The sequence below is a fragment of the Lissotriton helveticus genome, chromosome 1_1 (genome assembly GCF_964261635.1).
Source record: "Lissotriton helveticus chromosome 1_1, aLisHel1.1, whole genome shotgun sequence".
NCBI classification, from domain to species: domain Eukaryota; kingdom Metazoa; phylum Chordata; class Amphibia; order Caudata; family Salamandridae; genus Lissotriton; species Lissotriton helveticus.
Genome location: NC_136057.1, coordinates 1,421,217,452 through 1,421,228,666, shown reverse-complemented (window position 1 = coordinate 1,421,228,666; position 11,215 = coordinate 1,421,217,452). Strand labels below are relative to the sequence as shown.

At 43.6% G+C, this 11,215-nt stretch overlaps 1 protein-coding gene across 1 annotated transcript; it reads right to left on the bottom strand.

Moving 5' to 3' along the window:
• Nucleotides 1–9,079: 9,079 nt before the first annotated feature.
• On the bottom strand, nucleotides 9,080–11,014 carry LOC144773232 (beta-1,3-galactosyltransferase 2-like). The gene has a single exon (XM_078658136.1). The coding sequence runs from the start codon at nucleotides 10,682–10,684 to the stop codon at nucleotides 9,830–9,832; it is 855 nt and encodes a 284-aa protein (XP_078514262.1). The 5' UTR covers nucleotides 10,685–11,014; the 3' UTR covers nucleotides 9,080–9,829.
• Nucleotides 11,015–11,215: the final 201 nt, after the last annotated feature.

Sequence of the window (11,215 nt, the reverse complement as noted above, 5' to 3'; positions counted from 1 at the left end):
AGGCTGCGTACTGGCTCCTCTGCTTTTTAATCTCTATATGGCAGATCTTGGACATTTTTTATCTAATGCCAACCTTTTACTGCCCAAAATCGGCCCAAATAGATTATGTTTAATGCAGTACGCAGATGATATGGTTTTATTAGACCACACAAAAACAGGCATGCAAAGACTACTAGACGCTCTAAACATTTATAACAACTACAATGAATTACGAGCAAACGCAGAAAAAATAAAGGTAGTCATATTTGGGAAATACACTAAAAAACTCAGACAACAGTGGAGACTGGGTAATTTAAAAATAGCAACAGCGACCAAATATAACTACCTGGGGGTGTGGCTGATGAGCAACGGGAAACCCATAGCACACATCGCCTCAGTTGAAACAAAAATTAAAGCAGTAACATTCGCGCTGTGTAAACTGAACTCTAAGCTACACAGCCCGACGGACAAGGCAATGAGAAAGGTCTTAAATGCCAAACTACTCCGGGAATTACGTATGGCCAGATAGCATTCACAGAAATTGTTATAAACACTATGGAACACGCTAATTGTCGCGCATATAAACAAATCTTTCAGATTCCTGCCCTCGCTCGCAACGCTCTGGTGCGACTGAAATTTGGGCTGAACAAACAGAGTTATGAGTACTGGGCCTCAACGGTGCAGTTTTATCGAGGGGTCTGCGCAGCCGCCCCGCATACAATGAAGGCAATGTTAAAGACAATTTTCATTAAAGGGATCAATCCGTGGTATGACGGCCTGCACACCGCCTGTAATGAACTGAACCTTGACATGTCCAAATTGCAGGATTTTACTCACCAGCCTGGCACCCTAAAGTCCATACTGAAAAAGCAAGTCAGGTTACTATCAAAGGCAGGAGACTTGAAGGAATTGAACTCTTCCAGCGGCAATATTGGGATACTTGCAAGTTCCTATGAAGCCCATTCACAACAACCATATCTCGATATGGCATTAAATAAGGCGATTTTAAAACAAATCTTTATGGTGAAACTAATGGCCTTGCCGATCAAAGACATTAATAGGCGCTGGAAAACCTTGGAAGCAATAACAACCTGCAGACTTTGCCACCAATATGAAGAATCCTTGGCTCATCTGGTTTGCACATGCCCTTGTTTGTTGCACGCACGACGCACTTTATTAAAGCCCTTGTTTTTAAAACATGGGGTGCGAACCTGTACTGAGGCCATGAAACTGTTATTTAATCTGGAGATTCCTATGGAATTTGCAAGGTTTTCTAAGTTTGCATACAAAGCCAAAGAACTTCTAGGTAAAACAAGCACAATGCACCTTTGAACGGAAATTATTAGGCCTGAAGAACGTATGAGGATTGCACAACTTTCACCTCATTGAAATGAAAACTCCTATGTATATTTAGCACTTAGCCTACTTATGCCACCATCGGACCTATGTATTTTATAATGATATCGAAACTCAATTTAAAACCTGGTTTGAGTATCTCAAAGAAACTTTTGAATCTATTTATAACTCTTTGACCCCAACCCTCCCCTGCAAGACTTGCAAAGCCTGCATATAAGGGGAAGGAATCCACAGGACTGAATCGATTTATTGTCTACACCTGTACCTCACTGATTTTATCTGTTTTTTAATGGCTCCGTTCGTAAAAAAAAAATATATTTGATAGATATAACATATCATAACTTCCTCAGTATGAACTAATTGAAATGAAGCACGTGAGATTTTATTTGAAATTTTGTAACAATTTTTATTATTGACACATACAACATTGACATTGTAAACTGGGTGCTTATGCCCTCAGAGTTATTGAAGCAGTCAAAAATGAAGCAGCACTTTTGAAACTACGGAGAAAATTCCCCTTTATGGAAGGAATCTAGAACTTGTAGAGTACCACAGTGAGGTTTCATTAACTTCAGTTGCCATGGTTGGCGAAGGGACATTTCTATGCATCATTGCAAGCCATTTATCATACATTGTAAAATAAAAGTTCCTGAATTGCTCTTCAACGTTGCTTTGCATCTCAAGGAGATGTTTCACATACACACCAATTATGCTGAACACTTGGCAGACAAGGATATTTTCAGACTCTAATTTTTTTATTATGTCCACTACAGCAGTTATGTTTTCCTGTAAAAATGTAAGAATGTAGTACAGTGTAAATTGTTTTCACATCACTATAACTATGCGACCAAAGATCCTCTCATTTCTTGCCTTTGGCATCACCCCTCAACAAAAATAAATGGTTGGCACATGGATAATATAGCATTCACAGCCCCTTGGACTGAGAAACATCAGCTAAGCAACACAGTTGGGATGACTCTTTCTTTGATGCCACACAAAACACAAAATGATAAATATTTGCTTTTTAGTTCCCATGCATAATAAAACAGTGCACCAGATTAGATTATAAAGTCAATAGCATTCTTCATTAATGCTGAAGATTATAAAGATGCTTTCAGCATACCATCGTTAAAGTGGCAAGGATCTCTTACAGGGAAGCACTTCAGTTCAGGTATCGACTTGGACAGGTCATCACACAACGTTTTCATATACGTAGCTGAATCTCCGTAAATACAAACAATATCACTCCAATCTTTGTTGAACTTGGAAAGAACCTTTTTTTTGCAGCATTCCAAGTGACCCTGCGTTCCACGTTTTCCAAATGTCTGGTGTCATGTTTTCACCACTATCCCAGATGCTTGGTGATAGCACTCTTTTCACATATACTTGTCACCATACCTTGCATTGAATGTTTAAAGCCTGAGGTATGGCAATTCACCTACTATCAAAACTGACTCACTAGAAACTGGGGGCTGATGTATCAAGGGTTTTTACTCATTTTCTGTGGGTGAATGTGATGTCACATATTGGGAAAGATTCTTATGAAACCAGCCATTCTACCCATCAGTGAAAGACTCAAACCTAGCCAAAATATCAGATATGATTTTGATAGTTACTTATTCTCTACAGTTTATAAAATAATTAAGCAAGGCCTAAAACATGCTTCTTAACCCTGCATCTTTAGACCACAGACCACAAAACTGAAAAAAGCAAAAGGAAGAAGAAACAATAATTTAGTGACATCACTTAACAACAAAACTCAAGCAGAATAATGTTTGCCCAGTCTTTCTTGCTGCTAGCTTGTATAACAAAGAAATATTGTATTTTGCCCTTCAGGAAGAAAAAAATGACTCTTTCACTCTCCTTTCCTTTCTTTGAATGGCATTTAGTTTGTGGTTGTGGAGGTGTTTTTTCAGTGTTTATCTGTTTACACTGTTGAGGGCTATTTCCCTTTCGTGGGGTTTTGTCAGTTATTATAGGTTTAAACCTAAAACCGGACAGCCTAATCATATTTTAACAGCAGAGTGCGGTGGCTACCTGGAGAGGGGCCTGCCCAACACCTGCCACTAGGACAAGATATCTGCACCTACTCATTCAGACTCTTTGACTCACTGGGCAATATTCCAGCCAGCATAAAACAGACAGCTTGGCCCAGTGGGTAGACATATAACAGTACAAGAACTGATCGTGCGCTGTCATGGACTACTGTGTCAGATTCCTTGTGCCTTAAACAGAAGGAGAGAGGAAATGACATACAAAGTCATTTGAGGAGGGGGAGGGGCTCACAAGAGGCATATTCGTTGAGACAGATCCTCTTTGAAAAGTAGGGAACATTTTGGAGAACAGAGGAAGAAACACATTCTCCACTTTCTCCAGATAGCAAGCGTTGCTACTGTAGTGTTGTGGGACCAGGTCCCACATGTTACCAATAATGGACACGTACACAGGGTGGTAGGGTACTGGAACTGGCCCAGGGCACATGCTCCCAGCTCCTTTTATTAGCAGGGTCTCCTGACCAGCGACGCCTGCGGTGGGTGTGCAGTGTGGTTGTAATACAAAGTGGAACACTAGAACGTGTCTAGCAGGACACTACATCCTTCCCAAACTTTAATGGAAAAGAAACAAACAAAAGTCCAACCTAAGGAAAAAACCAAACAACAATACACAGCACCAATGAGTCTCCTCAGGCCATCTGCCGGGTGGTGCCGGAGCTCTGGAACACACGGTCAGGAGGCTTTAGTCCACCTAGGTTATGTAGTTCAGACCGGTCTGGTCTTGCGGTGTTTGAGTCTGTTCACACATTTCAAATAGCGGTGCATCTGGAGCTGTGGTGGAGTCCACTTTGGAGCTCTTGAATGTGCTCAGGCTCTGGTGGACAGCCAACTGAGGATAACCTTGGTACATGAGGGCTTTCCTTGGAAGCGATGATGATTTCCAGTTCCCGCTGGCTGGGAAGCTACAGACTTGCTTCTCCTGCCTGGTCTCCCCTCTCACAGGAGTCTCCTAGAAGTTCTTCCTGCCGGGCTGCCATGGGACCATGTGGACTGTGCAGGTCTCGTGTATGCCATGCAAAGTCATAGCTGAGGAACTGTCAACAGGACCACAGCCAAGTCACTCATGTAGCCGCAAATGGTGGTGTCTCAGAGTCTGTGTGCTCTCGCCGTCAGGACTCTGATTCACATGCCTTCATCAGGTGGTCTTTGGGCGACCTCCATGTCTCCCAGTGCCTGTTGTGGAGCTGCTGCCGAACAATCTCTCTCCAGTTGGGATTCCCCTCTCACAGGAACTCCGTTGAGACCCTTGCCCCTGGATTGCCACTTTACTGTGTGGGCTGTGCGGGCCTCCAATGAACCGTGCTGAGGGGTCACTGCAGAACTCCCAACAGGGCCATGGCCAAGCCTCATGTAACCCCAAAGATGGATATCTTTGGGGTTACATGCATCCAATAGTTGGGTATGCTCTTCTTCGGCATGCCTCAGGTTTACGGGGGCACACAGAAACTTCCTGGGTGGCTAGCCTCCCATGGTGCCAGGAGTGTCTTGTTGAACTGCAGATGTCTTGAGTATTTGAATCCACTCTGGTGGTGCAATGCTCCTTAGATGTTCTTGGTGATGATGCACCTGGATGATGGATAAGATGATGTTCCTACACTTGGGCAACAGGTGGCGATCTCTTGCTTTAGGTGACTGTGGAGTGAGGAGGACTGGAGGGACTTTGTGACCACTTACAGTTGTCTACTGGCTTTAATATAGTCAAAGTCAAGTCAAGTCAAATATATCTTTATTACGGCCAACATGGCCCAGAAAGTGCAACATTTTACAACAGACATGATTAAAATAACATTAAAAAAAGAGAAATAGGGCTTTAATTAAAATCCTATACAAAAATTAAAATATGTATCATAAAAGTTTTATAAAATCAGAAGTATATCTTTCTCCCCCTTGTTCTTTTCTAAAATAAAAAAATATTAATTCCAAAGTGCATGGTGCCTTGTACTGATTTTTATTACCATCTTACTTCTAGTCCCCACTCTTTTCTATTCTTTTCCATCCAGAACTATATTATGGAGGTTGGGGCACAACCTGGGGTGATTAACAGCAGGACTTTAGTCAGTTAGGGATATATTGTAGCACATACATTTATGTAAAATAACAGCTAATTCTTATCTGTTAACCTGTTTGGGGGTTTGCAAAAGACCCTTCTTGCACACCACATTGAAAACAGGAACCCCGCCACACAGTAGACGATTGGAATACTGGGATCACTTTTCAGAATCCTAAAAGTTTCAACACAGCATCTACTACCTAAGTTTCTGCAGATCTGGGCTAACCATCTCTTTCTAGTTTTAATGTACCCCGGACAATCAAAGAAAACATGAAGTTCGGATTCCTCAGAGTGGTTACAAACAGGGCACCTAACCTCATTTTGCGCTTTCCATTTAACAGTCACACAGCGCAGAGGCAGAGCTCCAAATCTGAACTGAAGATACAGTTTCCTGGCTGTTGGGGGTTTAATAAGATCAATAGCCTTTTCAAAGACAGGGGTGTCCTTGATTTCCAGAAAGGTTAAAGTTGATTTACATAAGTTAGAATTGGAGTGTAACAAGGACATTCTATAGTCCTTGTAGATGGTCTTCAATTGTTTTTTCGAAATATGGGGACAAGCTACCTCCGGGTCGGACCAATAATCCTCCAAACCCATGCTGATTAGTAAGTGCTTGACATGGGCAAACCAAGGGAGCCTAGCAGCGCCACTGATTTCTAGCACTTCCGACAGTTCCTCTCTATATGATAGAAGTTCCGGGGTCAACCATAAACGTCGCCAGTATAGAAGTGGTCTAAGACATAGAACCACCTCCAGTTCCATCAACCCCAGATCTAAACGGAGAGGAACTAGGGGAGTACTACGCGGCAATCTGAAAAGGTTCCTAATGTATTGGTTCTCGATCTGAAGTAGGGATTTAGGCCTACAATGACCCCAAAGTTCTGCTCCATATAGAGCACCCCCGCAAGCCTGGACCTTATAGATTTCCAGTACCGGGCTAACAGCACTCCTACTTGTGTTGTTGAATACCTTCAATATTCCCCCTGTTGACTGGGCTAACTTTAATGCTGATTTCCCTATATGAGCCCCCCAATTCATAGTGTCAGTAATTGTGATGCCTAGATATACGAATGATATTACTCTTTCTAGGGGTTCCCTTTTTAGGAAAGGGTTTGGCCTGGTACTCTTTGGTTTATTAAAAACCATACATTTCGTTTTCTGGAGGTTGATCTCAAGCCCTCTATCCTCACAGAACAACTGACATCTGTTCAACACCCTTTTGATCCCCATAGGCGATTTGGATACCAAGAGCTTATCGTCAGCAAACATCATGGCTGAAATCCTTCTTGAAGCTAATTTAGGAGCATCTAGATCTGTCTCTTTTGACAATACATTTATCAGATTGTTCATGTAGAGACTAAACAGTGTTGGGGCGAGTACACAATCTTGGCGCACAACTCGATTGATTGGTATAGGGGCCGATAGATTACCATCCTTACCAAATCTTATGTGTGCAAAGTTGTTTTCATGCAAACGCTGAATGAGGTGGATAAGATACGCCGGGGCCCCCATCTCGAGTAAAACAGACCATAGTTTTGCCCTGGGCACCAAGTCAAAAGCTGACCTGAGATCAACAAATATCAGGTACAAACTACCCCTCTCGAGACAAACCGTCTTCCAGTGTAGTAGTTGGAGTCTTAGGACTTGGTCCAAGGTTGACAGTTTCTCCCTAAACCCTGCCTGGAGCGGAGAGAGAATACACTCATCGTCCATCCAGGATTGGAGTCTCAATAATAGGACTCGTGAATATCTTTTGTGGGATATCTATCAGACTAATAGGTCTGTAGTTACTTGGTAATAGTGGAGAGCCCTTTTTAAAAATGGGGATTATTTCTGCACCTGTCCAAGTTGTGGGGATCTTCATCCCTGACAAAATTGCATTGAAGATAACCCAGAGGTACGGAGCCCAAACATCTGGCTCACTCCTAAAGAGATCCCCGGGATTTTATCTAAGCCAGGGGCTTTGCCAGGGGCTTCTCTCTCTATTGCGGCTTTTAGTTCCTGCAAGGTTACAGTTGGCACATAGTTGTCCTCCAAATAGTGGACACATAGGGAAGACTCATTGCTCTCTGGGTCTTTGTACAGAGATTCAAAATGATCCCGCCAAACCTCTTCTCCCAAAGTGGGTTCTAGCGCTCTTCTAGGTGCAGTAGTCCCCAGATTTACAATGCCCCAAAAGGATCGCATGTCCCTTTCCCCAAGACAGGTTTTTAACGACTCCCATTTTTCCAGCTCCCATCTGTGTTTGGCTGTTTGGCTAAAGGCCCTTCTTCGTATTTTAATTTTGGGGCGATTATTTGATTTAATTGAGGCCATCAGTAAGCTCTTAGCTTTCCGACAGATTGAATTAAACCATGGATGGAGTACAGGCCTAGAAATTTTACTTGGTTTGCTAGGGAAGAAAAATTCTAACACTATTTTCTTTGGTTTTTCAAGATTTTGCCCAATTGCCAATATAGGTTTTTCATAAACATGCCAGGCCTTTGGTCCTTTGCCATCATTTTTAATACTAGAAAGATCAGGCCTTTATCATTGTCTTGTCACCATAACCAACCTAGCCCTGTTGTGATGAGCATAAGCTTTTCCTCAAGGCAAGAAGTGCAGCAGACACACTTTACCACTGCCCAACCAAATGCTGTACTCAAGGGAACAGGGGCATAGCTTTCATTCGTGCAGCAGGTACAGTGACACTGGATCTCAGAGGCCTAAGAGGCCCATTTAAGACTGCTTTGTGATGCATTTTGCAATTCCGTGAGCATCCAGGGGTCCAATGTCCTTCCTTGCTCTACAGCCCACAGCACATGCTATGCCACTGCATGCAGATTGACAATTGGGAAGTGCTTAAACCCCTCTCTAAGTCATTCTTCTTAGTGCTTTTTTTGTTTAGCACATAAGGTGCTGTTAATCCAGACCTAAAAAGGTTTTCTCATATTTTTACAACCAAACTACTCGGCGGGCAGGAACGCCCCGTGCAGGTAAGAGCGGTCAAGTATTGAGGCGCGGTGGGGGAGCGACAGAAAAAGGCAAGGGAAATTTAATTTTCCATCGTCCTCATCTGCCAAGCCCCCCCCACCCGCCATGCCCCATCACTCTTACCTGCATGGGTTTCTCCTGCCAGTGGAGTAAACTGGGAAGACAAAGGAACCAATGGACTCCGATGTCTGGATTTCTTCACCCATTCAGTGGGCTAGAAGAAGTTAAATGCATGGAAAGTCACTTGCAAGAATCTGTGACCAAAAGCTGAGGAGACGGACATGGGGCAACTACTCTCTTGACACAGATAATAGGGCGCCACTTCAATTTGAAGCAGGAAAAGGAGCAAGGACAGTGGAAGAGGGAGAGAGCAACTGCGGCAGCACAGGTGGCCCACCCACTGCCAAATTTGCCACAAGATATCCTGGACAAGCAACCGGATGAAGTAAATCCACATCAGTGACTATTCTCACTCTACTACATGAAGTATAAAATTCATATATGGGGTGGCAAGTAGAATCACAGCACAGGTGGTGAGAAGTTGGAAGTGCACTACCAAACCTTCCGTCAATAAACAAAAAAATGGAAGTGGCAATTTGCCACACAAGTTGTTTTATTTAAGCTAAAACACACAAATATTATATAAATTATATATATATACGTTTTCTTTTGTCATTTTGTCTGCTTTTGCTGTGTCCATTTTTCAGATCGGTATGTCAGATTTTCTTGCACATTTTGGGGAGTGTTGCATTTTTACAGAATAGTGTCCAGTCTGGTTCACTGAAGAGCTGTTCAGCCCAATTGTTGAATTTGTGATGCTTGAGGTGCAATTTTTCCTGATCTTAGGCCAAAGGCTATCTCATGATAAGGGGTTCTATTTGTTTGATTTATTGCCACACACACGGATGCTCAATGATACTAGTGGCCACATCTAGTTTAAAATCTGCCAAAATAATGCTGATCTGGTCTATAAGTCAGTAAAGGTGTATTTAGGTTGGAATAACTGTAAAGGTTAGGAGTTTCAAAGAGGATCTTATTTCACCGATTGTGCTTGGTGTAAGATGTTTTCTGATCTACCTCCTGTTCGCTATGCTATCAACATTGTATAACATTGTATAAATGAGGGTCTTTACCTCAAACTGTGGACTTCCTAAAGTGCGAGAAATTGGGCATCTTTGCAAGGCTTTGTGCTGTGCTCGATGAGTGTAGATGTGAAGAGCCAATATTTCATCCAGGGCTTTATACCAGCCCACAGGTTTTCAAGCTCTCCTGATGAAGGATAAGCAGAGGGAGCTCATGTGATTCGCACAGGACAATGCTCTTTAGCCAAGAAGGGAAGCTGAATTTGGAAGCCAGATCTTCTGGTTCTACAGTCTACACCTTACCCATAAATGCCCAAGAGCTGGGGTTTCGAAACCTACCAGATCCTTTTTGCCTCCATAAAATCAGTCCAGAGTTGCACAAGTTCCTCCTTGGTGTATTTGTGCACTGTGATCAATTTGGCAAATCTACACCGATTGTATCTGATATACATCCCGTTGAGCAAATCAGGGGGCAGATGAGTGATTCGGATTCCCAGCTTTGCCAGGCAGAGGCCCACAAATACGTCTTCAACAAACAGTGGCTTTAAAAGGTTAGCGATGCTGAAAATCTTTGTTGCTACATTGCCAGAGAGTACATATCCTGTCCCTGAACAGTAGGTAGGGAATAAGTCTGCTCTATATATTTCTTTGGACATATACCACTTGCTCGAAGTATTCTGTTCAGGGGTGCCCTTGTACACAATCAACCCAGTGAAGTAGTTTTTTCGTACTTCATGGCTCGGCTGGAGAAGGTGATGGACCAAAAGCTCAGGGTTGAACAACATATCGGTGTCGATTTTCATAAAGTACTTGGCATTGGGGCAGAAGCGGGCTACCCACACCATACCCATCATGGTCTTTAAGGTCAGGTTATTGTACGTGTCCAAGAAGTGCTGCTGGATAATGTCCCTGAAGGTAGTGCTCTCCCTCAGCAGGGCATTGCGTCCTGAGACGGAGTGTGGGGAGGGTATTCCCAGAAGGAACAGCTTCACCACAGCGATGCCGGGCAGCAAGCTCTCATTCCCCCATGTCATGCGAATAGCAACTTGGGTTGCAGTGTCCTCGGGCACTGAGGGGATCAGCAGCACCAGAAATGGATCATGGGTGGCGCACTTGGTGGTCTCGTTCAGCAGGAAGGGGAATCTCTTCAGTGGCTCATTGCTGAGGGGGACATTCTCGGCCGTGAACATGGAGCTGTAGGCTAGGTGAAAGTTACGTAGGTAGACTATCCTACTTCCTCCCAAGGCTAGACGCCTTCTGGTCCAGTCACTTATTCTATCCCGTTTGGATTACGCGAACGTGCTTTATTTGGGTGCACCATTAGGTACTATTAAAATTTAGCAATCTGTCCAGAACTGTGCGGCCCGACTAATCACTGATGTCCCTAAATATAGCTCTGCTAATGCAGCACTGCAAGCTCTGCACTGGCTGCCGGTGCAGGAGAGGATCCGGTTTAAGGCTATATGTATGGTTCACAAGTCAACCATCGATAATGGCCCGGCCCTTCTTCGCCCCATGTTTCTTCACCATCAGACCCCTCAATCTCTCAGATCTAATCACAAAAACCTTCTGATAGTTCCTAGGGTCAAGCGGACGCGTATGGGTGGCCGCCGCCTCTCATTTCACGCAGCCAAACTTTGGAATCAGCTCCCTGACGGTATTCGGCTGGAAGCTAACCATCTGGCCTTTAGGAAACGGTTGAAGACCTTCCTCTTTCAGTG